This window comes from Arachis hypogaea, chromosome 2 (assembly GCF_003086295.3).
Source record: "Arachis hypogaea cultivar Tifrunner chromosome 2, arahy.Tifrunner.gnm2.J5K5, whole genome shotgun sequence".
NCBI lineage: Eukaryota > Viridiplantae > Streptophyta > Magnoliopsida > Fabales > Fabaceae > Arachis > Arachis hypogaea.
In genome coordinates, this window is record NC_092037.1 from 83,136,451 (window position 1) to 83,149,070 (window position 12,620).

At 31.3% G+C, this 12,620-nt stretch overlaps 1 protein-coding gene across 1 annotated transcript; it reads left to right on the forward strand.

Moving 5' to 3' along the window:
* The first annotated feature begins 6,172 nt into the window (after positions 1-6,172).
* Positions 6,173-11,889, forward strand: LOC112748183 (auxin response factor 9). The gene is made up of 14 exons (XM_025796394.3): positions 6,173-6,841; positions 6,930-7,042; positions 7,532-7,627; positions 7,761-7,817; positions 7,917-8,072; positions 8,346-8,430; positions 8,525-8,615; positions 8,712-8,876; positions 8,962-9,081; positions 9,159-9,231; positions 9,315-9,468; positions 9,736-10,334; positions 10,475-10,662; positions 10,866-11,889. Exons 1-14 carry the CDS (start codon positions 6,805-6,807, stop codon positions 10,999-11,001), a joined length of 2,070 nt encoding a protein of 689 aa, XP_025652179.1. The 5' UTR covers positions 6,173-6,804; the 3' UTR covers positions 11,002-11,889.
* The last annotated feature ends 731 nt before the right edge of the window (positions 11,890-12,620 follow it).

The following is a 12,620-nucleotide window of genomic DNA, read 5'->3' on the forward strand; positions in this document are numbered from 1 at the left end:
GGAAAGATCGTGTTCAACCTCCATCAGCCGTTGCTACCACTATTACCACGCTTCCACGCTTTTCTCTTAGGGTAAGCTTTTAATTTTTTATTTTTTATTTAATTTTGTTTTTTAATTTCTTTCAAAATCCTAACTTTAGGTTAATATATTAGTTTAGATTAGATTAACTTTGTTAGATTATGTTAAGTTTAGGGTTTAGGATATTAATATATTAATTTGTTACATTTGGGTTGATTAGGGTTTAACTAGGGTTAAATAGGGTTTATTATTGAAATAATTTAGAGTGAGTAATATAATATTTAGTTAGGGTTTATTTAGGGTTTAGAGTAATTTAGAGCAGTTAGAGTACTTAGGTTGTGTTTGTTTTTGTGGACATGACAGAACATTGACACTGAGATAGAGACAATAGAACAAAGACACTAAAAATTATCCTTAATGTATTGTGTTTGGATACAATATACAAGACACTAATATAATATCCTGTATTATGTTGAATAGACATGGATAAAAATAAAATATTATGCGAAATGACTAAAATAGCTATGTGATTTTAAATTTTTTACATCAAGTATAAACTAATTTAATAGAGAATGAGAGTTCGTGGAAGTATAGGGGATTAAAAGAAGAATTGGTCTATTAACCAATAAGGTAAAAATGGTACTGAAGTAACAAAATTAAGAATAAAGAAAGTAACGTAAGTAGAAGAGTGAATTAAGCTTCCATCGAGTAAACTTGCAGCATATCACAGAAATGAGAATGAATAATAAGAAGGAAGGAATTATCAAGCCAACTAAAAAATTATGCAAGAAGAAGAGAATACCTGGAAAAAAAAGGAAGAAGAAGAACGCAGAGATAGAGAATTGAAAGGGTAGGGAGAAGAGAGTACCTTTCTGAGAATGACGATGCATAGAAGAAGCTCAAATTAGCGAAGATAAGAAGGGGGTAACAGTGGAATAATAAACAATATCTATGGACAAAAAAAGAAAAAAATCATAAAAAAAATCTGTGTCCACTTTCTCAAATTCCATGTCCATCATTGTCCTTCATAAAAGAGTGGACACAAAAATAAAGAAAACTGTTCTGAAGACAATGTGTCAAGTGTCTATGTCTCTGCTTCTAAACATTTTTTAAACATTCACGGTTCATATTTATGTGTCTTGTCTTTAAAAACAAACACAACTTTATTGTTTAGTTTAATTTGTGCATTAGGTTAATATAATAGTTTAATATATGTTAATTAAACTAGTATAGAGTAATTAGAGTTTAATTTTTTAATCAAGGTTTGATATAGGATATTAATGTAAGAATTTTGTTAGTTTTGGTTACATTTTGATTGGGTTTAAGGTTTAAATTACTTTAGAGTAATTAGTTTTGGTTAAAAAATTATAATTAAATTTATTTATTAATTTTTAACTTTTACTAACTTCATTTTTATTTTAGGATTTTTTTAGCTTCATCGTTGGTTGTTCATGCTGCTTATATACATGGGTTGTTCGTGCAGTACTAGAGTTGGTTCTTTATTTTCTAGGCATGTTAAATTATTTAAGTTTTATATCATACTTTTTTTTAGGATAGAATTTTAGGACAAAAGTAAGAGAAAGTTGTTTAGTGGTACCTTCTCAAAACCCTTATTTGCTGAAATATTACGGAATAATAAGAAAATGTACACTAGAACGACTAAAATTTCATGTTTGCTTGAATGCTTTTTTTAATATATGGTTGCAATTGTTTAAACTTTGAAAACTGAGAATTAGAATTGGTAGGAACGATAATAGGGGAGAATCCTCATCCAGTGGACCAAAATACATGATCTTTGTTTAGGAAGAAAATGCGCTGGGTGCGGTAAATGAACAATGGTTAGCTCAGAAGAAAGTCGAGATCGCACATTTGCATGTATTGGTTAACTATGATCAAATTTCACTATATGTGACATAAATTTGCTAACTTATTAAAATAAATTGTTATATATTTCAAATATTAGAGTTACTTATTTAAAGAATTAATCAATGTGTGATGCTATTTTAACTTAGGTTATTCTAAGAAATGAATCCCGATTCTTCACTCAATAAGTTTTCACATTGGTTCAAGGAATACGTTCGATCAAATCTGTATGAAACAACAAATGCCAAACTTGTTGTATTTAGTTGGAGCCCAATAAATAAAGGAATGAGCTATCCAATTTATAACGTTAACAATTATCAATTTCATTCTTTTCAATGGTCAATAGGTAAAAAATAGATAACATTGGGATTTGGGTTTTCAGAGACACCAGTAACGGTCATTCGGATTAGTTCAATGTATTGTACAGCATAATTTAACTACAATATTTTGTTTAAATGTGAGTGGTTTGATCCAAGTCTGCGACACAGAATACAAAAGCATAAAGATTCCAATATTACTTAAATGAATATGTCCAAGAAATATAGACATTATGACCTTTTCATTTTATCCCAAAATGCACGACAAGTATATTATTTGCTTTACCCTGAAAAGTGTAAGTCTAGTTGGATGATTGTAGTCAAGACTAAACTAAGAAATCGCATCGAGTTTGATGGGACGGAGGACTAACAACCTTATCAAATTGATGAGCCAACTCCCTCTAAGTTAGTGATTGACACTAGCAATCCTATCACCTTTAGGCCACTTCTTATGGACAATGAAACCATTGACTTTAGGGTTGATGAAGAAGAGAAATTTGATAATCAGAAAATAACATCTGAAGGGAATGATGAACAAGGGGTTGTTGAGGACAAAGAAAAAGAGGAATTCAAATGAGGGTAAAATTTTGTTGAATTGTGTTATGTATATTGTATTTGGATTATGATGATTTCAATTTTTGACTATTTTATTTTATTTGTTTTAGGTAGACATGTCCAGCAAAACTAGTGTCGAGAGTCGCAATAAGATCAATAGTGAGGTCATTAGGAGGAGGAGGACGACGACGACGATTATAAAGACTCGTAGCGTCTAGTGTTTTCTTTTAATGAGATTACTTTATTAGACTTTTAGCGCATGATTTTTTTGGATTATGCTGTAGTTTTTTTATTTTAATGTCATATTTAGTTTTTATTTATTTTTATTTAATTTTTATCAGATTATAATTATGATAATCATAGCTAAAAGTATTAAATAAAAATTAATTTTTTATTTTAAAATAAAAATATTACCATCAGATTTTGCATCGGATAAATTTTATAATTTTTTATTTTTTAAAATTAAACTTTATTAAATAATATTACTATTAGAATTATTGAAGAAAATTTTCGACGATAATAAAAGCGCAAAAAAATAAAAAAGGCACTAACGATATCGTCGATTTTTTTCGACAGTAATAACACACTAAAATAGCTATTCTGCAACGCCTATTGTTGAAATTTTTTTATGGTAATTAACGTCTGAATTTATGAATCCGCCAATAATGGTTTACCGGTGATATGTCTATCATTAAATTTATTTGACAATAAATTTACCGGTAATAATATTATTGTACAATTTTTCTAAAGAATTCAACAATAATTTCGATGATTTTAAATAGTTTTTTAGTGAAATTGGGTGATTTAAGAAGATGATTATGATGACAACAATGATGAAAATAAAGATAAACATACTGATTTTCAAAGAGTAAAGACCCAATCCAACCTTTATCTATTTTTATGAAGGACAAGGCACCCCTTATCCAAAAAAAAAATGGACACTTCGATTCTCAACCTTTTCATTTGAGGACAATACAATCATTTTATTAAAAAATCTATTAAATAGTAACAAAAATTAATTTTGTGGGGATTTTATTTATAATTTGTGGATATTTTAAACTCCCATAACCTACTAATAAGTTTATTTTTGAAAAATTCTTTTATTCGTGGTAGTTAAGTGAAAAAAGACCATTACTAAAAATGATGTTATAGGAAAAAAATGTAATTGCACTACTAAAACCTTTTAAAGGAAAAAAAATAGTATCGAATAAGAAATGAAATAAGATAATATTAATGTTAATGATATTTGTATTGGTGATGATGACAATAGAGGAGATAATGATGATAATAAAATATTGTTATACAATAAAAATAATAGAGGTAGAAGTGATAATGATAAAGATAAAGATAAAAAAAAAAAAATAAAAAAGTAATAATCATAATTAATTATATTGTTGAAAAGAATTTTATAAAAAATTTTAAATGTTATAAATTATAAATAAAACTCTCATAAAAATAATTTTTATTATTATTTAACAGATATTTTTTAACAGAAAAATTATATTATATAAAATAAAAAATTAAAGACTAAAATCTTTTTTTTTTAAATAAAAAATATCTTATCTTTTATAAAGATGGACAAAGACGAGTTAGACTTGAAATAATCCTAATGAAACCTTTCTTTGCAAATAGATCTTTCTCATTGGGCAAAGTAGAAACGCCTTGGAAGGTTATTTGGAATAATCCAGATAATTTACTGATTCCTATGTTTTTTTTTTTTTTCATGTTCCTTTATTTAATTTATGCACTCTTTCTAAATTAAATGTTTATCGTAATATTTTTGGTTTATTGATGATTTTTTATAGTCTTTTTTTTATCCTATTTTACAGTATATGAAAATACTTTTTTTCAAAAAAAATTTTCGTCCTAAAAATTTATAGGAATTATCTATATGAATCTAATTTTCGTATATTATCAGTAAAAAGAATTGTACATAAACAAATAATGGTATATTATTAATAAAAGTAATTAATTTTTAAATTTAATATTTAAAAAATTATCTAAGTATATAAATCTAATTAAATGGTGTTAAATTAATATATCAAAATTAAATTATATTATTTTAATGTACTTTTGTTCTGTTTATGTCAATTTAATATTAGTCGAAAGTTTAATTTATTTATTATCAAATTAACTATTAATATAAAATATATATTAAAATATAAAATATATATTAAAAATAAATTAACTAATATATATAAATATATATAGATATATAATAATTAATTTGATGACTTATTTTATAGGTACACATAATTAGAGGTGAGCACGGATAGCGGATATCCGATTATCCATCTGAACCCGAACCAAACCGATGACTTTTGATAGTAATTGGTTTGAGTATTGGTTTTGGGGGTGCGGAATCAGAACCAACTCGCGAACCCGATCATACATTAATTAAATAAAAAATAATATATATATATAGCTTTTTTATTAGACAATGATTATTCATTATTAATATGTTTGGATTTTAATAAATTTAGTTTTTAATGTATTTGGTATTTAACATATTTGGATTATTTATATTAATGTTACATGTTTATTGTACTTGTTGAATTTTTAAAATAAAAATTTGGTTTTTTTATGAATTTTAAAGTCATCAGGTACCTAATTACTCGAACCGAACCAATTTATTTTTAATCGGTTTGATTTGATTCGGGTACATATACAAAAAATGCAAATCTAAACCAAACCAAATCGATTTGATTCTAATTTTATCATAAATCCAAACCAAATCGATCCGTACTCACCCCTACACATAATAGTTTTGTCTTACCTTTTAAGTTTTAACTTTGGACACATAATAACAAAGGATATCTTAATAATTAATAGAGAGTTACTGGATAATTTTTTTACATATGATTATTTTAATATTAAACATGAGAATATTTGACTTTTCAATAATTTATATTATTACGGTAATAATATAAAATATCACTGATATTTTGTAAAAAATATTTTTTTATTATAAAATAAGAAAATATTATTGATATTTTGACAAATAAAAATATTATTTATATCAAAATCAATTATTAATATATTTTTATATAAATATATATGTTATTTAATTATTTTTAATTTATATTTATATTTCAACACATATTTCATAACACCTAGCATAGTTATTTGATAAAATATCATTGATATTTTAATGATATTTTATAAAAATCTAGAATAGCATATAACACATCATTTGAGTAACTTTTAGAAACTCACTTATAGAGTTGCTTTCATGACTCATGAGACGAAAAAATATTACGACAACATAAATACTTTAAATCTTTTTAGTTTTTACTCTTTGTAAAATGTAAAATATATACCTTAAATATTAAATTGCTACTCAGAGTACCAGTAGTACTACTACCTCCTACTAAAAAAAGTAACAATTGCATAAAAAAAAATGATGGCGTTGGGAAGAAAAAAAAATGAAAGAAAACTACAACTAAAACAATAACAAGGAGTAATAGAGGTGTATAAATAAACAAAAGAGGTGTGTGATGTGTGGATCCGAGAGGAAGGTGAAGAAGACCGAGGAGAGAGAGGAGAGAGAAGAGAGAAGAGAGAGAAAGAGTGTGGTGTGCTTTTGTGTGTGTTGTTGGTCATAATATTCCAACACACGGAGTAACGCCGTTTCCCTTTGGCCGTAAGAAAAAGATTCCAGACACAGACACAAACACACAGACAGCGCGTCGTTGAAGAAGCAACCATAACAACCCCCCAAACCGCTTTTTCCCCCCTCTGTAACCGCCGTTCCTTCCTTCTTATTCATACTCTTACGATTGCATACTTTTCTGGTCTTTTCAGCTCCAAAAAGTCGTTTCGTTTGCGTGTGGCTCGTGGGAACGGGATCTAACACATTAAAAACTCGTGCTCAACCATTTTATCATTTTGTTCTATATTCTTTTCTTTCCCTCCGTGGAATGAAGAGAAGGATTCATACTGGTCACAATCTCAAGGAATAAAGAGGCAAAAACAAAAATTCTTCTACCGTTGTGTTTAGCTTTTGGGGAGCTTCTGAGCCTTCTTGTTGACTTGGTGTTGTTGAATTGAAATGATGTTGAATCGCGGGTCAAATGTTTCGGCCGAAGGTGAAGAATCGAATTTTTCTCAAACCTCTCTCTCTCTCTCTTTCTTTTTTTTTTTAATTTTTTTGTAATTTGTTTTTGGGGGGAGCAGGGGGTGGAGATGAGCTGTATTCGCAGCTATGGAAGGCATGTGCGGGACCACTGGTGGACGTTCCTCGTGTTGGAGAGAGGGTCTTCTACTTCCCTCAGGGGCACATGGAACAAGTGAGTCACTCGTTATTATTATTATTACTTCTACTTTCAATTATCATTATTATTGTTATTCTTCTTCTTCTTCTTCTTGTTTTTGTTTCCCCTTGCTTCCTTTCTTACCCTTTACTTTGCGAAATTCCCCCTTTTTTTTTGTAATTATTGGTAGTATTTATTTTTTTTGTGTTCTAGATCCCTTTTGCTTTTCTTAGCTGGAAAATTAATACTGTCGGAAAATGAAATTTTTAGGTATGCCTTAGTTTGTTATGGGTTGTTATAATTATATAATTATTGTTCCTGTTGTTTATTATTATTATTTTTATTTTTCATTTTTTTAAAATTTGTTTCTTGGATTTTGGTTGTGTAGCTAAGAGACGTGAACGGAAAACTGTTACCTGGAAATGGAAAATAATCTTTCTTTTGTACTTGATAATTATTATTATTATTATTATTATTATTATTATTATTATTATTATTGTTGTGTTGTTGTTGTTCTTGGTGTAGTTAGAGGCATCAACGAATCAGGAATTGAATCAGAGGATTCCGTTGTTCAAACTTCCCTCGAAGATCCTTTGTCGCGTCGTGAACATTCATTTGCTGGTAATTTTGTCTCTAACACTCACTTTTTTTCTCCTTAATTTGTTGGACTTCATTCGAGTTTAGAAATATGCATGAAAGATTGAATCTATTGTAAAGGAAATGAACACTTTGGATTTTGACATGTTTTCATCAGGCTGAACAAGAAACTGATGAGGTTTATGCACAGATTACTTTGGTGCCGGAATCTAATGTAAGGATGTTGCTACTACTTTTGGAATTTCAACCCTTTTCATGGTCAACCTTAGATTCTTTTTGTGCTTGTTTAGATTCTAACAGAACAAATTTTCAGCAAGCTGATGAGCCTACGAGCCCCGATCCGTCCCCTGCTGAACCAACAAGGCCGACAGTTCACTCGTTCTCCAAAGTCTTAACTGCCTCAGATACCAGCACCCATGGCGGCTTTTCTGTTCTCAGGAAACATGCCACAGAATGCCTTCCTGCTTTGGTAAGACTACTACTTTCAACTATTGAACTTCTGTTTCAACTTATTTTGCCGGGAAATCACTTTTTGCTGCTAACAAAGTTTTAGTTCAGTTTTTTTGGTAGGAGCAAAAATAGTAGCTTTTCAGAAAAATCAATTTCAGTTTTTTCAATCGAATAATAGATGTTAGCTGTAGAACCACTTTTTACAGAAGTTGAAACAAACACATCTACAGTATTAGTGATTTTTGGAATAAATTTTCAGGAATTATATATTTATTAGTTTATTTATAATTAGGACATGTCCCAACCAACACCGACTCAGGAATTGGTTGCGAAGGATCTTCATGGTTATGAATGGCGCTTCAAGCATATATTTCGAGGTAAATGATGCGAGAGGTTTTCATTTTAGTCTTTGTGATTCAACCATGTAATTGCCTAATGATTTTCCCTTGAACTGTTTTTCGGTTTGATTAGGTCAACCACGCAGACACTTGCTCACAACAGGGTGGAGTACTTTTGTGACTTCCAAAAGATTGGTTGCTGGAGACACCTTTGTATTCTTGAGGTTACAATACTTATGCTTTTTTTGTATGGTTCAGCAATCTTCTACTGTATCTGTTATTATATAGAAGCCTTAATGAAAATAACTTGTCTTGGACAGAGGGCAGAATGGGGAATTGCGCGTAGGAGTGCGCCGTCTTGCTCGTCAGCAGAGTAACATGCCATCATCTGTAATTTCCAGTCAGAGCATGCACCTCGGTGTGCTTGCTACTGCCTCTCATGCTGTTGCTACTCAGACACTTTTCGTAGTTTATTACAAGCCACGGTAAAAATTCTTACCGTTTCAAGAACTATATAGTTTATAAATATTTAGTAGATGATTGTTGACATGGAATTTTCTGTTTCTTTAGCACGAGCCAGTTCATCATCAGCCTCAACAAGTATTTGGATGCTGTCAACAACAAATTTAGTGTTGGGATGAGGTTTAAGATGAGGTTCGAAGGGGATGATTCCACAGACACTGATAAAAGGTAGCAAAACTGATTTCTGTATCTTGTGTAAGTTTAAACTTTTCTTAGCATAGCTATTCTAATACATGGTTGATCAGATTTTCGGGTACCATTGTTGGATTGGAAGATATATCTCCTCATTGGGAAAATTCTAAGTGGCGATCACTTAAGGTATTCTCATTTTTCGATTGCAGTTGTTCATTTTATTTATGGTGGTTGTGTTTTTTTTGTGTTCTCATTTTGTCAATCCACAGGTTCAATGGGATGAACCTGCAGCTGTTCCAAGACCTGATAGGGTTTCCCCATGGGAGATGGAACCCTACGTGGCTCCTGCTCTTACATCCTCAGTTCAACCTGCTGTTGTAAAGGCCAAAAGGCCTCGACCACCAAGTGAACATCCCGATCTCGGTGAGGAATTATTTCTAATGAGTGAAATATGAAAATTTATGCAAATTCATGTTGCTGGCGTTGGCAAATCACCCATTGAAGAACAAAATTTCAAACCATAAACATAAAATATTTGGGTGAATTTTGTCTAGCAAATCAAGCCTTATGGGATATACTAGGAAAATTTTGTTAGTGACATGACCTTTTGTGTGGGTATCTTGTGTACTTCACTCTTCTAAGAACTAGGTTTTTATTATTGATTTGAGTTGTATTTTGCTTTCAAACCAGATACCCAATCGGCTACCTCAGTTTTCTGGGATTCAGGTCTAACACAGGCTGATATGACACAGCATAGTGTGATGGCCGAAAGTAAAAGGAGTGATACTACCAGCGTGTGGCATCATAAGCAGATCGATATGAATAGTAAAAGCAACAGCAATCTGATGTCAAGGAATCAGACAGAAGGAAGTTGGCTATCTTCCCCCCATTCTTCTTGTCCTTCGCAATTATTTCAGGACACAATGGATGACAGCAAGAGCGTCTCAGCTTGGCCTGCTCCAAATCCACACTCGTCTAGATTGAACAATGATCATGTGCATGATCAGGTTGACAAGGAAAACAAAGCTGAGACTGCTACGAGTTGTCGACTTTTTGGCATTGACCTTATTGATCATTCCCGGAACTCGTCTGCTGTAGAGAAGGCGGCTGCACAGGCGGTAAACATTCACAGTTTCACCTCTGAAGGCTGTGTGAGCACAGTTTCCAAAACCGAGGCAGGTCAAAAGTCTGATGCCTCGAAGACTGGTAAGGAGAAGAAACAAGAGCAGCAGCAAGTATTGCCAAAAGAGACTCAGAGCAAGCAAATATGTAGCAGAAGTCGCACCAAGGTATCGAACTCAAACATTGATTTGTTTGTTCGTTTTGAGCAATAAATTAAGATTTGAGTAAGCTTATTTTGTTTTTGGGTATATCGAACTCGAACTTTTTCTGAAGTAAGCTTTTCTTTGGTTTCCAAAACCTGTGGAAGGTTCAAATGCAGGGTGTCGCAGTAGGTCGTGCCGTGGATCTGACTATGTTGGATGGCTATGAGCATCTTATTGTTGAATTGGAGGAGTTGTTCGACATAAAAGGGCAGCTTCAAGACAGGAATAAGTGGGAAATTGTCTTCACTGATGATGAGGGAGATATGATGCTGGTGGGAGACGATCCATGGCCGTGAGTATTTTCTTAAATAACTAAAGTAGGGAGTGATACATGCACGAGAGAATAAGTTATAGGGACAATATTACCGGGAAAAAAAATTTAAGGATTTGGAAGTGGGAGAAAAAAAATGCTAAAGTGCATATAGTATCGATAGTGTAACTATTTCTGAAAATTAGCACTTAACCATTTTGATTGTCACCATTATTTTCTTGCAGTGAATTCTGCCACATGGTTAGGAGAATTTTTATCTGTTCCAGTCAAGATGTGAAGAAGATGAGCACAGGAAGCAAACTACCAATCTCTTCAATCGAAGAAGGCACTGTAATAAGTTCAGAAACTGCTGAAACATGAGAAAGGAAAACAAAAAAAAAAACTGACTTTCCTTTTCCTGTCTTCTTTTCCAATCTGTGGATCCTTTGTTGCAATTATTGGTTCTTTGTGGGGGCTGGGTGGCAAAGAAGTTGGCCTATTTTGGGCTAGGCCAAAGTTTCATGTTATTATTTAGATATGAAACACTAGGTAACTGTAACTCCACTTTGTAGAGACTGCAGGTTATTTAATTGTCCTAGAGAAGAGACCCCAGAAAAAAGTAGATTTATTACCATAATAAAATTAGTGGGGGAGATGGAAAAAATTTATTAGGTGTGGTAGCATATGTGAATATGAAGTTTAAGTGGGAAAACAAATGTTGGGGAGGGTTGATGTTTAATAAAAACAATTGCCTTCTTTTGTTAAAAGGGGCTAATATTATTTGTGCTGAACTCTGCATTATAATGCATAGTGTGGTAGATTCCCTATTCTGAACTAAAATTCTGATCTTGGTGAGTCAAATGGTGTCATCAGTGAACTTGAATTATTGCATTGAATTGCTGGAAGTTTTTATTGCCATTGTTCATGTTCAGAGGGTACTGTGGTCCAATGGTGGCTTTTTATGGTGCCATCACTGCACCACTGAGGCACTGATTATGCCCCCTGACAAATTGGGTTGTTTCTGGCAGGTGGTGGCACCACACAGGCCCATGATTTATTCTGAGGTCCTATGTCCAGAATATTTGCAGTTAATTTTCAATTGTAAAAAGTAGTGGTAGTAAATCCATATGGTAGAATGCTTTTGGTTACATTACTAATCAAATTGTACCCTATTATTTAATCCCAATGTTTTGTGAATTGAATTGCTTCTCAGTACCTTGTGCATTGGACTCATTTGAAAAGTAAATCAAGAATTGTGTTATGCGTGCTTATGATAAATCTTAAATGAGATATGTTTATTTGAAGTATATTTATCTCTAGATGAGAATGTCATTGTATTTCATACTTAATATGAATAATATTTTTTCATTTAAATGCGAGTCTTTGGTGGATAGAAGTATTAAATGAAATTCTTATGTATTACAGAGTTGGTTAAACTCTAAATATATAATAACTATGCTCAATAATTGTTATCAACTCTGGTGTCTAAAGACAGAGACTCACCTTCAGTTGTGTTTGATGTGACAATGTAAATAGGAGTAAAAGTTTCATCAATTAAGGCTTTGTTTGGTTGGAAGGAAAGAAATAGAAAGGAAAGAAGAGAAAGAAAAGAAATTGAGTGGAATTTTATTTTCCTTAGATATGTTTGGATGAAAGGAAAATGAGGAGGAAGGAAATAGTATATAATGTTATGAAAAGACAATTTTATCCTTAGATATTTTAAAATATATTAAAAAGTAGAGGGTAATATTGGAATATTGATACAAAACACATTTTCTTTCCATTTTCCATCCATTATTGGAAGGAAAAATTTTTTAATGGGTCCCACCTATTTTTTTACACTATTCATTTTTTCCCTTTGACTTTTCCATTCAACCAAACAAAGGAAAATAGTTATTTTCCTTCCAATTTCTTTCCTTCCTATTTTCTTCCTCCCATTTTCCCCTCAAACAAACACACCCTAAATGTGGTACTTGTTTCTATTGATGGATGGTATCAAA

What these genes read in the sequence shown, in the direction of transcription:
- LOC112748183 (XM_025796394.3), top strand. Translation starts at nt 6,805, where the DNA reads ATGATGTTGAATCGCGGGTCAAATGTTTCGGCCGAAG. An exon ending in CTCAGGGGCACATGGAACAA is followed by an intron (nt 7,043 to 7,531) that starts GTGAGTCACTCG and finishes TTCTTGGTGTAG; the next exon opens with TTAGAGGCATCAACGAATCA. An exon ending in GTAGCAGAAGTCGCACCAAG is followed by an intron (nt 10,335 to 10,474) that starts GTATCGAACTCA and finishes AACCTGTGGAAG; the next exon opens with GTTCAAATGCAGGGTGTCGC.